This window comes from Solanum dulcamara, chromosome 7 (assembly GCF_947179165.1).
Source record: "Solanum dulcamara chromosome 7, daSolDulc1.2, whole genome shotgun sequence".
Taxonomy (NCBI): Eukaryota; Viridiplantae; Streptophyta; class Magnoliopsida; order Solanales; family Solanaceae; genus Solanum; species Solanum dulcamara.
The window spans coordinates 10,590,304-10,610,525 of NC_077243.1; the positions used below are offsets into that span (position 1 = coordinate 10,590,304).

Below are 20,222 nucleotides of genomic sequence, written 5' to 3' on the forward strand. Positions count from 1 at the left end.
CATTATATATTCTTCTTTTAATAAGGAAAAAAACATTCCTGCCAAATGGCTTTAAAATTTAGTAGTAGCGTTGTATAATATATAGTGGCTAATCACATTGAACTGATAAGGAATATTCTAGTTTAAATAATATCTCCTCTGACTATAGTTTAATTATTATTATTTTATAATAACAAATTCAACTTAATTCATTAGGTAAAAATATTTGGTATATAAATAAATTTTTAAAAAATGAAATTACTCTGAAGGAATATAGTGGCTTTTCAATGACACCCGAGCCCCACATTCCACACTCACTCTTTCCTCCCCTTTAAACAGTCATACATTTATCAAAAAGACAGTGACTGATTTTTCTCTCTCTAAAAAATTTATCTTCTTTCATGGCTTCTCGCCGGAAAATCAAGAATTCCCGCCGGAAACTATATTTTAACAGTAGTTGAATTCACATTCTTGAGTAAAACGGTCGGCACAAGAATATAAAGGGTTTTCATTAATGGCGGTGTTTTTAAGATTTGTTTTTTGTGCTTTATTCTTTCCTTTGCTCGGACTTACACATTACCGGGTTTTGTCGGAGCCTACACAGGATAAGCAAGCTCTCCTTGCTTTCTTCTCTCAGATCCGACATGCGAATCGGGTTCAATGGAATTCTTCTACTTCTGCTTGTACTTGGTTCGGAGTTGAATGTGACCCGAATAATTCTTTCGTTTATTCACTGAGGCTTCCTGCTGTTGGTCTCGTCGGAAAAATTCCTTCTAACACTTTAGGCCGGCTGACTCAACTTCGAGTTCTCAGTCTTCACGACAATCGTCTATCTGGTTTAATCCCTTCGGATTTTTCTAACCTTAAGCTTCTTCGTAGTCTCTATCTCCAAAACAATGGGATTTCCGGCGAGTTTCCGAGGAGTCTTCCCGGGTTGACCCGGTTAAGCAGACTGGATCTTTCGTCGAATAACTTCACTGGTACTATCCCTTTCTCTATCAACAATCTGACCCATTTGACTGGACTTTTATTGCAGAACAATAGCTTTACTGGTACTCTTCCGAGTATTAATTCACCAGGCTTAGTGGATTTCAGTGTGTCGAATAATAATCTGAATGGGTCAATTCCTACCGCACTTTCCAAATTCCCAGCTTCCTCTTTTGCTGGTAACATTGATTTATGTGGAGGCCCATTGCCTCCATGTACCCCATTTTTTCCTTCTCCTTCACCTTCACCTTCCACAGAACCAAAAACCCCTCCGTCAATTAAGAAATCCAAGAAGCTCTCTACAGCTGCCATTGTTGGAATTGCTGTGGGTTCAGCAATTGGGGTTCTTCTCCTGTTGTTACTCCTTTTCTGCTGTTTACGTCGAAGAAAAAAGGACACATCAACGGCACAAAAGCCTCCGGTAGCATCAAGAGGCGCCGTGGCAGTAACAGGAGCAGCAGGAGAGGCAGGGACATCATCGTCTAAAGATGATCTAACGGGTGGTTCGGGTGAAGGGGAGAGGAATAAACTTGTATTCTTTGATGGAGGTGGGTATAGCTTTGATCTTGAAGATTTGTTGAGAGCTTCTGCAGAGGTACTAGGAAAGGGGAGTGTTGGAACAAGTTACAAAGCTGTTCTTGAAGAAGGTACTACAGTTGTGGTGAAAAGGCTTAAAGATGTTGTGGTTCCAAGAAAAGAATTTGAGCAACAATTAGAGGTATTGGGGAAGATGAAACATGAAAATGTGCTACCTTTAAGAGCATTTTACTACTCTAAAGATGAGAAATTGTTGGTCTCTGATTACATGCCTGCTGGAAGTTTATCTGCTCTTCTTCATGGTATGATTATTCAATTCCTTTGTTTTCTTAGTATTTTAGTTTTAATTAACTCAATTTTGTTCGTTCATATTACTATATTTTTATGCATTCTCTGGTTGCTGTTATGAAAGATTCAGTATTTCAAATTTGCAGTTCTAAGCATTTGAGTTCCATTCTTTCACTGAAGTCTTGAACTTTAATTGGCAATAAAGATAAGTATAGCATTTAATCACTTGCTAGATTTTTGGGACCTTGTTCTGATTCTTGAAAAGTCTTTATGGGTTAGGTGGACATGAAAAAGATTGAATTTTTATTTTGTTTCTTTTTTTGGCAGAATTGGCTTCAATCTATACACGTGCAGATCATGTACACATTGTAACCATAGTTTTACAGCGTTTCTGAACTGGCATTGCATTATTGTTTCACTCAATTATTGAAGTTTGGTACCACTTAATTTACTTCTTTAGTACATTTATTCTGAAGCCAAGCGCAAATTGCGCATTTTGTTTCTATAATTCCTTAAGCTACAGAACATTCTTTTTTTAGAGAAATGGAGCAATGACATTTTTTATCATGCTTTACTTGATTACATTGTTTATGTTGGAACAGTGACATTTTGTAGATATGTTACTACTTTTTTAGTAGTACTTTTGCTTTTTCTTTATGAAACCAACGTTACAATGCAACAGACTACCATGATTCCCTGCCAACATACCTTCCTTTATAAATGATGAAATGAATTAAAAATATGGAAAAAGAAGACTTCTTTCTTGTCTAAAGATTTACCTTTTATTTTGCTACATTGCTTGTATCTATGCCTTAAAGTCTGTGCTTTTCCCTAATTGCCCCAACTATTTCATGCATGTTTACCAATTTTGCCCCAATCAACAAACTACCTGTATTATTGTAGTTATATATATTTTAAATTTTTTATTATACATAAGGGAAATGGGGGAGGGAATAACAAAGTGTTGGGGAGTTGGTGATATCAAATATTAATTAAATATCAGACTATTGGGTTTTCTAACCCCACAATTTTCAAATCATGATGTTAGTAGTAATTGTTATAAGCCTAAACCTTACTTGTAGACTTAAAAAGCTTACATTACTTTGGCTTTAAGCTATTTGGTGGTTATAACTGTCTGATTATTATTCATCTAATTCCTTTGCTTTACTTTATTCATCATTGGTTCTTGCTGTCCCCCCATTTTTCCTCTTTTGGTGAAATAACATGCTGCTTTACTCTATTGTCCATTGATTTTTGCTGTCATCCATTTTCTTCTTCCTTTTTTTTTTGGGTAAATAAAGTGGAAAAGAAAAGCTAATAATACATTGTGTCCTCTTGAGTAGTTCAACTGCTTTGAATTTGGATCCAACTTGTTGACTGAAAATTACATAAAGACTATTAATTTGCATCGACGTTTGTTTGTTAACAACAACAACATAACCTGTGTTATCCCACTCTGAGTAGGGTAGGATGTTTGATTGTCATTGGTTTATTGTCTAATTAAAATGTTTACTTTTGGTTAATTCTTGTAGGTAGTAGAGGATCAGGGCGTACGCCACTTGACTGGGATAGTCGAATGAGAATAGTGTTAGGTGCAGCAAGAGGCATTGCATACCTCCATATTTCAGGAAAAGTTGTCCATGGAAACATCAAGGCTTCGAATGTTCTCCTTAAACAAGATAACCAGGATGCGTGTGTATCAGATTACGGATTGAACCCTCTTTTCTCCACGTCAGCACCAGTTAACCACCGTGTTGCAGGATATCGTGCACCTGAAGTTGTTGAAACTCGAAAAGTCACATTTAAATCTGATGTGTATAGCTTTGGAGTGTTAATGTTGGAGCTCTTAACGGGGAAAGCTCCTAACCAAGCTTCACTAGGTGAAGAAGGCATCGATTTGCCTAGATGGGTTCAAAGCGTTGTAAGAGAAGAATGGACAGCAGAGGTATTTGACGTTGAGCTAATGCGATACCATAATGTGGAAGAAGAGATGGTACAACTACTTCAGATAGGAATGGCATGTGTTGCTACCGTACCAGATCAACGACCTGCCATGACGGAGGTGGTTAGGATGATCGAAGAAATGAATAGAGGTGATACGGATGATGGTCTTCGACAGTCCTCCGACGATCCCTCTAAAGGTTCCGAAGGCCAAACACCTCAAGACTCTAGAGGTTCACCTCATGGTGTTACACCATAAAACTGAAATTAATCATAAAAATGGATGGCTTGATTTGTTAAAAATTCTCAGGAAGCCTAAAGTAAATTGTATTAGATTCTTAGGGGGACGTTTGGGGGGGGGAGCCTTTATGTGTCTTTATTTTATTTATATTTTTTTTCTTCTTGAAATTATTTTGAGAAAATTTGTGCAATGATTTTTACAGATGGTTAGTTGAGGAATTTGAATATTTAAGTGAAGTGATTGGGAAATTGGAATTGACCGTGTGAGGGATTCTCGGTTGTTTAAAAAAAACCATCTGTTTCTTTTTTTTGGTATAAAAAGCTGTTGTACGCATCCATTATTTATTTATTAGTTAAATATTTGCCAACTAGCAATTCAAATGTTTACGTCTTGAAATTCTAAGAATTTGTGAGAGGTCAGTACTAATAGTATTTTAATATATGATTAGGTCGATTAGGTCTGACTGCAGGGTGTTAAATCACATGCAGTTCATGGAAACTTTGACTCTATTTGCCTGTGGGATCAGCAATTTTATATTTGCTAGTATTTTCTCTTTCGTTTTAAATTTTTATGATTTCATAGGAAGTTCAAGTAAAAAAATGTTAAATTTTGTAGAATTAAACATAAGGTACCAAATATTTTATATATACAAAAAAAAAAAAATCTCAAAAAAGGAACACTTAGAGGTTTTTTATGGAATGACAAAAAATGAAAATTGACTAACTGGTGAATGATGGCTTCCATTTTCTTTTATCTTTGATATAAGGATGACGCAAGCTTTAGCAATTAAAATCGTCACTTATATTAATCATTATAAGTGAACTGAGGCCTGAAGGATTATACGGTAATTTTTACTTAGAAATTCCAATTGCCACTTGTAACCAAATTTTCATGTGGCACAAGTCTCGTGTTTTCATTCAGTGGCGGAGTCAAAATTTTAACTAACGGAATTTAAAATTTGTAGAAATAGGTATACAAATTAATCGAAGGAGATTTGATATCAACTATATATACATAAAAAAAATATTTTAATTATGTATAAATAATATAATTTTCTACCTGGTGGGGTTCGGATGAACGCCTTCACCTCAAGTGGCTCCGCCAGTATTTTCACCTGGATAGGTGTGTAAAACATATTTCTCCTTTTTAATTTGTTTGTGTGATTTTAATTTGATATAAAATTTAAGAAAATAACAAGACTTTTGCAATTAAAAATATATAGAATGTCTTTAAATGTCATTTATTCTTAAGATTTTAAACATTTCATGTAAAAAGTTAGAAGTTTAGAGGTTGTTTGGTGTGAAGGATAACACCAAATAATTCCGAAATTAAATTATAGTGGCACTTAAGTTGGTGTTTGGTTAACAAGTTCAAGATAACTTATCCCGGTATTAAGAAATAGTACCAGGATAAGTTATCCCTCCTCTTGGATGGTATATTAATCCCGGATATCCCTCCTCTTGGATGGTATATTTCACTTTGTTTTGCTTTTTTCATCTTATTATACTTTCTCCTATTATAGTATCTACAAGCAGAAATTGCACTCAAAACAAACCAAAAAAAACAACTAAAAAGACAGTTTCAATTTTCCCACATGCCATTTTCTTTCATTTGAATTCAAAGAGACGACACCCGCTTTTTTGTCTCACAAAAAGAAGGCACATTTTAAAAATTCTCTCTATTCATCATATATCTTAGGTTGCACGTATTTAAAAGGCATAATACAAAAATTGTATTATGCGTGCATTCAGCTTGACTTCAACTGTTATCTATATTTTCTAGTTCTGAATATGCACAAGTAGGCATTTCACTTTGTATAAAATTGAACAAATAGACACGTTCATTCTATGTAGCGTCCTACATGACAATTTAATATCCGACGCGTATCTACTTATTCAATCTTATATAAATTGAAGTATCTACTCATACACATTCAAAGTTGAAGGACATAGATGTCAAATGAAGTCAAGTTAAAAAATACTTATATATTATATAATGCCTATTTCAAAAGCTTCACATCTTGATCCAAGTTGAGTTAAATTGATTGTTTGCCAGAACATAGTCCCGTCAATTATTTCTGAAGTGATTCTTTGAAATTGTATACAACACTATCTCCTTCAAACTTTGGACATTGCAACAATTTCGACATAAGCTCACAGTACATCAGTTAATTGCCAATAAAGGCAGTCCTGCATTTAGTGAACCCAATCAAATGTTTACTTGGATCCCACAACAGGACAAAATTTATGCTTTTAATTATACCAGGGAAGGAATTCTATTTGACTGAAAAAGAAAGGTTATAAGAGTAATTAATTTCAGACTTATCATTCATTGTCATCTAAGACAAGATTTTCTATTTGTAAATCAGGCCAAGCGATTTGTCGAAGTTGTGGGATGTCAAAATACATTGGTGGGGAATAGTTTATAATTCCTTGTCTACTCTTTCCAGTACTTTCGAAGAACATAAAGCTCCAGATTGGAACTTCTCATTTAAGGTCAACAAAATAAAGACAGGTTGATCAATTAAGTCCAGCCAACCCCCAACACACTTGCACAGAGAGATTGGCTCTGTCTGTTTGTCTATCTGAACATGGTCTTTTTGTATATTCAAGATTAACTAGACCATATTAGGCCGCTGAGGGAGCAGAAGATTATAGAACTTATCATGCAAGAAAAAGTGCTTTCCCTTGCTATCAACAGCTTTCTTCCACCCACACCATCCACCATTTATTATTTTCTTGATATCATCACTGCCAGTATAATGAGGATCCAGTATAAGGAAAGCACAATCTCCACTTGCATCATTGTAATCCACACCCAGGAGAGTGTAGGCAAGAACACCCCCACCTGCAGGCATGCTAAAATGCTAAGTTTTCTGATTTTGTTTACTGAAAAAAAATTGAGACATAAGTAGGTCTCACAATAAACACCCCATGTACAACCAAAAGCATATTACAATAACTGTATGACCTACCAATCATGACAGGAGTTCCTTGATTCTCAAAATGCAATGCCAACTCTCGACACTTTTCAGGAAGCTCGGCTCCAGATCTGACATTAATGATTTTGCAACTAGCCTATCCACAAAAGTAATTTAAAGGCTTAATACATAGTTTACTCCTGAGCTTGTAGCTAAATCCCTTTAATACACCCCAGTTTCATGGGGAACCTTTTACACACCAAATATTTCACCAAGTGTGTCTATAGGCCCGTGAAATTGGGATTGTATAGAAGGTTTAACAAGTTTTGTAAAGACACGAAATTGAAAAGTTTAAAGGGGAGTACAACTGACAGCTAAAGAATGAAAAAGATAAAGCATAAAATTTATCCAAAACAAAACTCACTGTGTATTTTATAAACACTTCTAGATGGGTTCAAACTTACTCCAATTAGTTTATCCAACACAAAACTCAGTTCAATGGCTCCAATCCATTCACGTGACCCTATAAATGAAGGATCTTTGTCACCAATCTCTACAAGTGCCTGTTGTATTTCCCTGAAAGAATGTGCAATTCACTTTCAGAACAATAAATTTTTTCATATGCACATATTGCAGAGTGATTAATTCACAGAAGATATTGGATGTTCATTTATGACTACATAAGCACATATTGCAGAGTGATTACTATAGATTAGCTGGTGCTTTCAGTAGACATTGGAACTCATCACCTCTGTTTATTTTCACTGCAAAGTAGCCACTATGGCTTCGCTAAGTTGTGAAGGTGGACCCGTTGTGCTTAATATGTATTCTCTCCATTTCATTTTATGTGTCCTGGTGTGACCTGGCATGGAGTTTAGGAATGTATAGAAGATTTTCGAATCTTGTGGTCTCAAACTAAAGCTGTATATAATGTACCAAATATGTCAACCTTGTGGTCTTACACAAGTCATGTAGGATATCGAAATTAAAGAGTTACTCCCTCTATCCCAATTTGTGTAGAACTCTTTTCTTTTGAGTCACTCCCAAAAGGAATGACATCTTTCTATATTTAGTAACAATTTAACTTTAAACTTCTCATTTTACCCCTTAATGAAAATGATTTATAGCCACAAAAATTTTAATGGATTGATATAGACCACATATTCCAAAAGTCTTTCTTTTTCTTTTATATGCTTAGTCAAACATCTTCACAAAATTGGGGCAGATGGAGTATTAAATTAAAAAGTGGTATTCTTTTTAACAGACTAAATAAGGGGGAAAAACGCATAGATTGAAATAGAAGAAATAATATTTATGGATATAGAAATAGGTGAGCCTTTGTGGGAACAGAGATGCTATCTGCAAGATAATAAGTCACATTGTACTCGCCAGTACAGTGGAAGGAGGCTATATAGGGCATATGGATTTCTTTGGGGATTCTCCTTTTACTTTCTCTTTTGAATCACCCCTTTGTTCATAAAATGTTTGAATTACATTTTTTATCAAATCAACGAGGACGTATTTTAGTGTTCTAATTAAGCTATTCATTTCGAAGCTAATGCAAATAGAGTGTGTTAACATCTGTATCTAGCAGTTTCTTGTTCTGAAAGTAGAGCTGTGAGCCAAGGAGAAACACTGAGCAAGCCAAGAATCACAAGCATTTATAATTAGTACTGACCTAAGGCATCAAAGAAATATAGTCAGTCAAACCAATTGAACTTGACAAAAAAGGCACTTTAATCACTGTAGCTAAAGGATCTACACGATACCTGTGTGATGGGACATCAATTGAAGAGTAATTTTGCAACTTAAACCATGAAATGATTGTCTGCAGAGAGCGGTAAGCACAGCCCCAACCCTGTAAGGTACTATAATGTTAGTTTAAATATAATGGTGACTATTAAATAAGCTACCCAGCAAAACTGTAATCCAACAGTAGCATAACTCAATTCATCAAGCAACAACATGCAATTAGATTTATTTTTTAAAAAAAAAACAAGAAGAAGAAAGTGGAAGTGAATGAAAAGCTTTAGAACCAAGGAAAACAATATACAAATTAAAACTAAGAAGTACAAACATACATAAGTTTGCATACAATGCACAGAAAAGATTTCTGGAACCAAAAAATACAGCAAGCAAATTGTATAATAATGTTCAACATACGAGGGTGCACAGTAAAAGATTTCACCTACAGAGGCCTTCAAAAAAATTATTACCGAGTCATCAAGTCCCTTGTGGAGGTAATGGTAGTACTCATAAGAACCTTGAACCAGAGAAGCCACACCTCCAGAAACTGCAGAGGGTGTGACAATGTTAGCATAAATAAAAATTACAATTCCTAGTGGGTGGGCAAAAGAGGAAACAAACAACTACTCACCACCACTACTCGGTATTGTCAAATGTACATCCTTGAGAAAAGAAGAACCTGATAAGGCCACAACATGATGGAGAGCGTTCTAAGCATGAGCAAACGGTCATGTTAAACATATGTATATATGATACTGACGCTTTACCTTTCTGGACTAAGCTGCTACTATATTTCTTCCCTACTAGATCAATGGCATTTGAAATTCTTATAAGAGGGCGATCAAAAGGTAACCCAAGCCTCAAATGAAGGTATCTTCTTGTTTCAACTGCCATAAAACAAGCCTTGTCAGACCACATTTTTTAGCTGAATGATAATTAAACATTCACAGTTTTTTCAAGCTTCAAGTGCTTTCACCTTGCTCCAGTTCTGTCTCACCATAACTAAGTTCATATAAAACTGTAATCGGATGTAAAATTCCTGGAGGAAGGAAGTGATATGGATGCAACTACAAAAAAAATTAAAAGCAGCACCAGTTAACTTCTGGGAAAGTCAAGAGTGTTGCTAGTATAACAATGTAACAGGAAAAGTTGTTTGAAGGTACAAGTAAATTCACAAGTTCAAATGAATAACAAATTCTTTTTCAATAAGAAGAGTTATTACTAAAAGTCACAAGAAACATTAAGAGAAGGACTCTGAAGTGCCAAGGAAGATGCATAATATATTAACAAGGATAAAACCAGATAAAGTACAACCAAAAAAGTTAGTGCTGCTATCGATAAACCATTTTCCTTTCCCCTCTTTGTTATTTATGTTCTCTCTTTGACCAGTTTATGTTGCAATTAATGGAATTAGTTCCCAGTAAATTGTATATGTTATTATGTTCCTCTATACTCGACATTATCCTCATATTTTTCCAACCTACTCTTTTGACCCGCTCTTTTCCTATTTCAGAATTTTCAAATTACAAATACAAAACTAACATTCCAGAGTGCCCAAGGAAAACTTTATCTAAAATCCAACTCAACATAGATTTCTAAAACATTGTGACTTCTTACTGAAGAAATGTTTGAACGATGGAAAAATGATTACACAGCAGAATTTTCCATGAAGACAACCACACAGTATAGCTTTGAGTAACAGTATGATGTTACAGGAATTCATTTATCTACCAACTCTAAAGAAAGTCCAAGTTTACAAGACAAGACATCTCCTTTGGCTGCAAACTTTGTAGCTCTGTACACAACCTGTCCTAGTTAAATGCTAGTATGTTACTACACTGAACATAATATGTGATGAATCAAGTCGTCCCCCCACATCCCAAGCAACCTCAACACCAAATTAATAAAAAGAAGAAGATACTTTAAAGCTGGAGCACCCAGCAATTCGGTTTTCAAGCAAAGTTGAATATGATTGGAGAAATGACATAGTGTGATCACCTCTGGATGCCTCTTTAAAAGGTCAGGAATAATAACTTTCCTCATTGAGTGTAACTGGTCAACTAGTGCAGGGATGACCAACTTTGAAATGCCATAAGCCAGCGACAGATCTTTTGCCGCATAACAAAGCACTTCTAGTTTATGACCTATGACCAGAAGTTGAGTTTCTTGGGTGGCTGAAAGAAAACAATTCACTAACTGATTAGGGGACCACAAACTAGACCAAGTTATTCTCATCTATATATCCCCACAAAAGCAGAATAAATAAAAAAAGCCGAGCCAAATTATCTATTAAAGTATCATTACCTGGATAATATTCAGCAATAGGTGCAGAAGGTTTCACAGAATTCATGGATTTGTTAAGCAGAAAGCTTACTTGGATTTTATCTGCACTCTAAATAGAAATTATTTTAAAATAGTAGTATACAGGCCCACAACGAATTGAAGTAATTAAATACAACTTCCAGTTTTGAAAAATTCAATTTCTATAGGTTGTTGATTGGATTGAAGAAATCACAATTGCTCTTGGACTATAATAGTAATTTTGAGGTGAAATATACCTCCTCTATTGAAGAAAATGAGGTGATATCTTTGCTCCTTGAAGAGAAGTGTGAGCATAACATCGCTTTTGTATCAGAATCTTTAAGTTCAGAGGAAGAACTTGAACTATCTGTGTTCAGTTCTGAACCACGAAGAACAATAGCATCAGAAGTTTCATTTAAAGCTTCTATTAGGCAAGTAACTTGTGGGTCTCTGAATTTACTAGCAACAGCATCAGCTGCATGCATATATATCTCATGTACATCTGTTAAATAAAACAAGCTATAGTCAGCAACTAGGAATTGCAAGGCTGTGGATACACATCTTACACACACTACTACCTCTGATATGTAGGAAACCAAAGCCTAAAAAGATCACTTCATTTTGATGCATAAAAATCTATTTTAGGTACCTAGAAGAGTTATATTCAATACAAAGAAACACATAAAGACAATAGAGATCTCTTCATTTAGCTAATGTTCATTCATACATTCTTCGGTTGGAAACCCGAAGCAATGGAACTAAAAAGTTGCATAAATGATGATAGAGAAATTACATGTCTTGGTTGCCTAATCTTTCTAGATATTTCTCAGCAAGAAACCATATAGAGATATGAAAGGACAATGAATTTATGCAGGGAGAAAAATTAAGGAAGCACTCACCATTAGGGTTGCTTGGCTGATAATATAAAGGCAATTTTACTTGAAGAGTACAATGAAGCAAACAACCTCTTTCCCAAACAAACTTTTCAGGATTGTCTTCGTACACAATTGAACTAACACTCTCAAGACTATCCAATTTTCCATCCTTGGACAAGAAAAACCGAATATCATTAGCGTTATTCAAATCCACCACAGCCCCAATCAGCTCCAGATTCCCAAAATTTGCATCACTGGACAAACTTCTCCTCAAATTACAAGCTGCATTAATCGCCTCAGCCGCGATTTTGTCAAAATTGCAGTCTTTTCCGACAATTAAAGCTCCAATAACTTCAAAGCCCTTCGGGAGCAATGTTCTTATATCATCTTTCAATACAAAAATAATGTAATAAACTATTAAAATCTTACACACAAAAAAAAAACAAAAAAAACGAAGGAATCAACTAGCTGAAATTAGACTCCGTTGACTACCTGATTCTTTAGAGAAATCCGGCGATAGAGGATTGGAGTAGGTAGTGTGGATACATCGGAAGGTAGAGATAACGGTGTAGCGAGGGAAGAATGGAGAACCGATGAGCCATTGAAGACCCGATTCGTTCTTGATAATCTGGAGCCTCCGGCAGAGGATCCGAATAGTCGGGTCCTGGTTTTCGCTATTCATTGACAGAGATTCGGGGTTTGTCTACCGGCGTTCAACTGAGCTTCCAGGTGACAGCAGTAGAAGTACAAACCAAAAATACTACGACTTTACTCCGTGCTTAATTTTCTATTTTATTCTCGCATTACTTGGGGTTTTGAAGTTTTTGTCATTTTCTCGAAAAACTACTACTACTATTTGTAATAAGCAAAAATTCTAAATTAATCCTCTATTTGGAAAGAAAATAGAACTTAATTTCACCAAAAGATATGTCTATATATGTGAAATTGGATCATGAGTATCGAACCTTGATCGAATTGACCGAGTAATTGAATATGTGCACTAACAAATTAAAGGGCAAATTACACTGATCATTCGGTCAAAATAATTACTAATAAAATGATCATTTGTTGTATAGACATATATAGTTAATGTATATTTTATGTATAGTTAAGCTATATTCAGTTTTTGAGTGTATCATAATGTATATTGTGTATAGATCAAGTATAAATAATCTATATTGTATAGTCAGTGTATAGTCACTGTATATTTCTTATGATTTTGGCTATTTTTAATATAAATAAAATATGATTATATTTGTTGTAAACTAATTAGTTTATTATATATATTTGAAATTGTCCCCAAATTAAATTGCCTAGATAAAAAAATTTTAAAATTGTATATTCAAATTTATCCGTCAGCACTCTCAGAGAAGCAAATAGTATTGGCTCTTGTTATATTTCGAAACGATTTCCTGTTAAACCTAGTAATGCTCATGTGCCAAATGTTTTACTCGTACAAGAAGAGAACTTGGTTCACTCCAAATGTAAACTCTTTCATTTTCACCAGGTCATTTATCCTCAGCCAAATGAACAAACAAGTATAGGCAGTAAACTAGAAGTATAGTCTCCAGCATATAACAAAACCAGCAATGATTTACTTGTGCTCTGCACGGGTTCAACACTTTGTCTAAGGCTCTAACCACTAACTGAGTGCCACCAAATAATGGGTATAAACTAAGATATTTTTATATCAGTATATGAAACCAGTACAAAGAAGAGACAAAGACAATTCCCAGAAAACAGACATCAGAGAAACAAAGTTGGCACGAGAAATGGATAAATCTACTAGAGGAAGGAATCCATGGTAAAAGCATCTGATTAGGAGTCTCTCTGACTGCATATGAGATCGTTACCTTCGAGCAGAACAGACTTTATTAGTAATTCAACACTCTAGCTGATGTAGAGTTCCACAAGTCATAAAAAGCAATTAACTTTACTCTTTTTTGCCAAAAGATAGAATACAACTGTACAAAAGAGCATCTCAATCAGGCAGGATTGAAGATAACCACCAAAAGAAATAGGAAAATTCTAAGCTAACTCACTGAAACAACCAAAGTAATGACAAGACAATAATATAGCTATTACTGTCCTCCTCGAAATCTTGATCCTTTTTTTCTATTTTTCCAGAACTCATCCTTCTTTCCCTTTTTCTTCTCTTTCAATAAGCCCATACTGCTTCTAACTATTCCCATTAAAGCACTCTTATCCTTCCTGTTCTTTACGGCAGCTTTTACATCCAGAATTACCCGGAGCTTCTCATATGATTCAACATCAGGCACTTGCCGGTTTTTTACCATCTGCTTGTGAAAATAAAACGCCCTCTTGAAATCTCGCACACGGATGAAGGCATATATCATTGTAGAATATGTAATAGAATCAGGTTTTAGGTTAAGTGCTGCCATCTCCTTCAAAAGTTGTGGCAACCTTGATTCTTGTCCTCCCCTTGCATATGCATTGATCAACATGTTGTATGTCATTACTGTTGGTCGTAACCCAAGCTTCCCAAACTCACAAATTACATCTCTTGCTTCGACATAGCAACCTTGTTTAGCAAATCCATCCAGTAGAATGTTAAATGTTACCCTTGTCCCTTCAATTTTCTCTCTGATCATCAATTTCCAAATTTTCATGAGTGTTTGGGTATCACCAGCACGTCTAAACGCATCAAGAAGAGCAGTATAAGTTTCTATGGAGGGATTTATTCCCTCCCTTTGCATATTCTCAAAAGCTGTGTAAGCTTTATCATGCCATCCACTGACTGAATAGGCATGGATAAGAGCTGTATAAGAGTAAGAATTTGGTTTTATACCAACCTTTGTCATCCTCAAGAATGCATTTGCAGCCAAGTCACTCATTTTCTTCAGTCTGCCATAGGCACTGATCAGACATGTATATGATTTGACATTTGGCTCCAAACCAGCATCTTCCATTTCCTGGAGCAGCTTCTCAACAACATCGGGCTGGAGTCTCCTACTGTATGCATCCATCAAAGTATTATAAGTAACCGAGGTAGGTGCAATTCTTTTCCTCTTCATCTCTGCAAAAAGACCTTCAGCTTCTTCGATTTGGCTAGATTTACAGTATGCATGCATCAGAGTATTATAGACAATGGCATTAGAAGATATACCCCTTTTCTCCATTTCCAACTGGATAATTAAAGCTTCCTTCTTCAGACCTTCATCACCAAAGGATTTAATTAGAGCACCTGCTACTTCCAAGCTCCACTTCACACCTTCTTTGTTCATCTTTTCGAATAACTCCCAAGCTTCTTTGGCGCTATTGCCCCGTTTCCTCATAATTGTAATCATAATGGAACACGTCACATGGTCTGGTTGAACAGAATTTGTTTCCATGGACTGATAAACTTCCCAAGCATCATCATACCTTTAACAAATTAAGCCAGTAAAAGGAACATAAGTTATAAAGGAAAAACTGAACTGCTCTCAGGATGTTAACACACCAAATGGACACCAAAACTACAAGACTTTCTTATATATCAAGCATTTTAAATGAAATTAAGTGAAAAGACAACATATACTAGGAGCATTTTCTGTTGCCAGCTCCTTTGCACAACCAATATGAAACTCAAATAAGGTACACCATAAATGACCTCCAAATAATTGACAGTTACCACCAATCATAGACTAAAACATGGCACTATACACATATCAAACCATCTGATCTGAGTATAAACATCAAAACCAACGAGCTTCGCAATCAAACAAGTGTAAAAAGCTTTCAGTCATACCTTCTACAGCATAAAAGCCCGGAAATAGCCGCATTGTATACATGGACATCCCTGAACCCCTTTCCATTAGGCAAGTTCTTAAACAAAACTAGTAACTCCTTGCTCATACCAGCCCTACCAAGTATCAAGAACAGAACCTTGTATGCACGAGGTGTGACCAGTGAAGGCTCATTAAGCCCCATCCATTCGAAAAAATACAAGCAATCAATCGCCAAACCTTCATTTCCCAGCAAACCCAGAACCTCCTCACAGTCTTTCTGTACAACTCTCCCTTCAAATTCGCCTAATACTTCACCTAAGGTCACATTTTCCGGCAAGCTCTTCGCCTTCCCCACTATTTGGCTGACAATCCCTTCAATTCTAGGAGTTGAGGGGAGTGTCTCGAGTAGCGAATTTGGAATGTGTTCAACCTCGTCGTCATCGTCTTCAGTTGAAGCAATGATAGAAGCGAGGTGCCAAGATGTTTTACGGTTCTCCTGAAGAGATAACTTGCCTTGGCAACCTGGGTCTGGTTCGGATTCTTGGTCTGCTGTCCGGGTCTGGAAGAACCGGCGAATTGGGTCATTGTCTGGTGGATTTAACTGCTGGGTTTCTGAAAGAATAACTCTTTCTTCTTCCTCGTCTACTACTTCTTCTTCGTCGTCGTCGTCTTCTTCAAGAAAAGAAAGGAAAAGGGAGGAAGGTGTAGACCGAGGAATGGAAGAGTTAGAGAAAGAAGGGGAGGATGATTGAGAGAAGGGTCTAAGCGAGATGGGATTTCTTCCAATTCTCAATGGGTGAAGGGCATAGGAGTAGTGATTGGCCTGTAATGTACAGGAAGTAGAAGACGGGATAAAGGAGTGTTTGAGCGCCATTACAAATGGCTTCTCAGCTTCACTGGAATTTGGATTGGCTTTTAAGAGGAAGGTTCATGTTGGATTGGCTCAAATTACCAAATCAAATAATATACTTATTAAAATAACTTAGGATGTCACATTAACAAGAAATTAAAAGAATTAAAATTTGTTTTCTAATCATTCAATTGTCAAATGACATTCATACTCCTTTCAAACACAATCCATTGATAGCCATTTAAAGTTAGACACTAATTTTTACTTAGATATCCTAATTAAATTTGTTTATTTTAAACATTTCATATCGGACTTTTTTGGGTTATTTTGATATTTTTGTTTAACAATCAGCCAAAGTTGCTGTCATGTGACCAGAAGGTCACGGGTTCAAGCCTTGAAAACAGTCTCTGACAGAAATGTAAGGTAAGACCGCATATAATAGATCCTTGTGATCGAGCCCTTCTCCGCATCCTACGCATAACGGAAGCTTAAGTGCACCGGACTGCCCTTTAATCAGCCAAATATATAAAATGTGTGCAACACACTCATCGATGATGTATCAAATCGACAAATTAAATAAAGACATATAACATATATATCAAAAATAATTCTCAATTGGTGATTTTTTGGTGAAAAAAAAGTGACCAATGACTCGATGACATATGACAATTTTAATCCAAACAATTAAAAAAAGAATTTAACCACTTCTAGAGAGTTACTTCCTTCATCCATATTTACTTGTCCAACCCCACCACCCACGCCGATATTCTTCTCCATCCTCCACCCACCCAACCCCAAACCCAACTCCTTCCCCATCCAAATCGTCTTCTCCAAAAACACTTTCAAAAGAATTTAATTATTTTGATTTTTTTTTTTTATAAAAGCATGAATTTTTTTCCTTTTTACTTCTAAAAAATCAATTATTAATTAACAATGAAGGAGAAAAAATTACAGTTCACTTATGTGCAAAGAATTTAAAATGCGTCAAGAAGAAATACGATGGTTATTTTGAAGTTTTTTGTGAGGATGCTAATGGGAAAAGGGAGAAATGTGGGACTTTTTTCGCGTGGCTCACAAAAAATTTTCAATGGATGATGAGATTGGGGAATTTGATGAATTTGTGATCACTAAGAGTTGCAATGACGTACATGATAATGATTTGTGGATCTGTAAGTTACTGAATATGCTCAACAAAATTGATTTTATGAAGATGATTTTAAAATGATTTGAAAAATTTTAAAATTTTCTGTCAATTTTTTTCAAACTATTTTGAGGAGGAAGATGAGCAATAAAATAAGAAAAGGTGTTTAACCTTGAGGAAAATTCTTGGTGTTGGAATCCATCTTTTTGTTCGTGGCATCGTCTAATCTATTTTACCATGAAAAAGAGCTCAAGCTTGAAAAATGATAGCTAAAAATGGAGAAGAAAAATAAAATAAAATAAAAATTGGCAAAATAAAGCTCTCACGTGTGACTGATGAGTGTTTCCATTCACTATGTCATGTCAGCAAAAAGTGTTGAAATGACATAGTGAAATCATACACAAGATGTTTAAAATGAACAAACGTCTTTAGTTGAGGTGCCTGAATGAAAGGTGGCCACAACTTTGAAGGGCTGTCAATGATTTATGCCCCTTTAAAACAACACGTGAACTAGAATTGAGTTTACCAATTGATGTTATGTTTCACAACCTACAATTTTCACATACAACCCTCAACATTTCTTAGGAAGGTAAACCATATTTCATGAACATATTAATTTTAATCATTCAAATTTCAGTCATTAATTTTTTTATTGATTATGTTTGTATTTTAGTTATTCAAATTTTAATTGTCAGGTGTATTTGTTTTCTAATTGTGCAATCACTTAATGGTCTAAATAGATTTAAATGATTTTGATCTATAACAAAATTTTAATATCGCTAAGTATTTTTTTACAAAATATAAGAATTTATGACTCCTCCATACACTTTCACTAGTATTCACCACAATCATCATCACTATCAATCGCCACAATCAATTTTTATTATTATTAGCCACTATCTAAATCATTACAACGATGTTTAACTATCATTACAACCATCAAATAATATTAACAATCACTATCATCAACCACATCTATATATTTCAATCGTTCAGTATTACTATTGTCCATCACAATTATTAATTTTCACCATCAACCACAATGATCAACAATTGTTGTTCATCACTATTTACAACTATCATTACCACTAGCTGCTCCCCATAACTATCATCATCACTCCACACAATCTCAATACAACCTATGACCACCACAAACTGCTACATAATCTTCTATTGTTTTTATTAATATAATGTATTATACTAATTTAACTTTTTATTTGAATTTTATGATTTCTAAATTTTAAATAAAGTCAAGTTTTATATCTTCATATATTGGGAAATTTCTTTCCAGTATTTTCCTTTTACTACAATCTTCAATTTTAACACGAGAGTGTTTTATGGGCTTTTTCAATTTTAATCTAAATAGCTTGTTTAAGCTTATGAATCCGGGGGGGGAGGGGGTAGGGGGGAGCGAGGAAAGGGGTCTAAGATGACCCATAAGTTATGATACCTATATAGTCAAAATTTGATTATCCGTTGAATATATTATTAAAATATTTTTGGGACACTTATGAAATGAGTAGGGCAAAAAATTGAATATTTGTGTATTTCAGCCATGTAAAAAAGAAATAATTGTAACTTACCATTTTTTTTTGAAGTACACTATTCTTAATTTATAGATCCATTTTCCTCTTTAGATCGAAGCTTAAAAAATTATTTTCTTCTCCAAATTTAACAGTTATTCCAAAGAAATAATCTTCAACAAAACTATTCAAATTTCTGAAAAATTTGAACCAAAGTTTTATGAAACACATGTCAAAATTTGATTATGGAAGAGTATAACGATTTATAAGATGAAATTTGAAGAGATTGAACTAAAATTTTCATGAAAAAAATTGAAGAATGAAGATATGGTTTCAATTTTTGTTTTATTTCAAGAACAAAATGTACTGATAATGATCGTATTTTTCCCTAAATACTTTAGGCCTTTTGTTTAGTGCATGTGTGTAGAGAAATTATAATATTTTTGTTTGTTATCTTTTCACCATTAAACATAAAATTAGGAGTGGTGTACTTAAATATAAAATATAAAATATAAAATTATCATTATTTCTCTCATATGTGGCCAAACTACACTGATGGACAAAGTTTTAATTAATTCTATATGTGTTTCGTGTACGTGTATTTAATTTTTTGCCCTAATTATCCGATAAATATCAAAAGAATACTTTATAATATATCCAAGATTAATATAATTTTCGTAAATTAGGAGCCTATTATTGAAATCTAATTATAATTTTAGGCACCATTTTGATTTTCCCAATTAAATTGTGTGACATAACAACAAATAGTCATAATAAAATATGGGTGAAACGTCAATTTAGAAAAAATCTTCAAGTAACTTATTATTTTTATGTGTCCGAGTGTTAACATATACGTTTTATCAAATAATATTGAAGTGCTCAAATTGATCCAAACATCACCCTTATTTTTTAACGTAAAAAAATTTAAAATATTTTTAAATTATGAAATATTGAACAAAAATATCCATTAGTCCAAAAATATTCCTATTAGTTAAAAATGAATTTGTGTAAGACAAATGTTTTTTTGGTCACTTTTGGCTAGAGATGTTCATAGTTAAGATAAAAATCTATCCAAACCGAAAAATCAAATCAAATTGATCAAATAAATCGATTTTTGTTTAGTTTGGTTTTACATATTTAAAAATTGATAATATTTGATTTGATT

General features: G+C 34.4%; 3 protein-coding genes across 4 annotated transcripts; 1 reads left to right on the forward strand and 2 right to left on the reverse strand.

Moving 5' to 3' along the window:
* Window positions 1-276: 276 nt before the first annotated feature.
* On the forward strand, window positions 277-4,332 carry LOC129896559 (probable inactive receptor kinase At2g26730). The gene is made up of 2 exons (XM_055972495.1): window positions 277-1,805; window positions 3,324-4,332. Exons 1-2 carry the CDS (start codon window positions 494-496, stop codon window positions 3,989-3,991), a joined length of 1,980 nt encoding a protein of 659 aa, XP_055828470.1. The 5' UTR covers window positions 277-493; the 3' UTR covers window positions 3,992-4,332.
* A 1,938-nt stretch (window positions 4,333-6,270) lies between these two features.
* On the reverse strand, window positions 6,271-12,646 carry LOC129896560 (probable Ufm1-specific protease). The gene is made up of 13 exons (XM_055972496.1): window positions 12,308-12,646; window positions 11,840-12,202; window positions 11,198-11,442; window positions 10,944-11,031; window positions 10,638-10,813; window positions 9,616-9,706; window positions 9,407-9,526; window positions 9,271-9,318; window positions 9,110-9,186; window positions 8,663-8,751; window positions 7,358-7,469; window positions 6,948-7,050; window positions 6,271-6,820 (listed from the first exon to the last, which is right to left on the reverse strand). The coding sequence occupies exons 1-13, from the start codon at window positions 12,495-12,497 to the stop codon at window positions 6,591-6,593; spliced, it is 1,932 nt and encodes a 643-aa protein (XP_055828471.1). The 5' UTR covers window positions 12,498-12,646; the 3' UTR covers window positions 6,271-6,590.
* Window positions 12,647-13,669: 1,023 nt separating this feature from the next.
* Window positions 13,670-16,500, reverse strand: LOC129896558 (pentatricopeptide repeat-containing protein At5g50280, chloroplastic). 2 transcript variants are annotated; one of them, XM_055972494.1, is made up of 3 exons: window positions 15,564-16,500; window positions 14,943-15,199; window positions 13,670-14,852 (listed from the first exon to the last, which is right to left on the reverse strand). In XM_055972494.1, the coding sequence occupies exons 1-3, from the start codon at window positions 16,415-16,417 to the stop codon at window positions 13,897-13,899; spliced, it is 2,067 nt and encodes a 688-aa protein (XP_055828469.1). In that variant the 5' UTR covers window positions 16,418-16,500; the 3' UTR covers window positions 13,670-13,896. The 2 variants fall into 2 exon arrangements, with proteins under 2 accessions (XP_055828469.1, XP_055828467.1); XM_055972492.1 differs by having other exon boundaries at window positions 13,670-15,199.
* Between the last annotated feature and the right edge of the window lie 3,722 nt (window positions 16,501-20,222).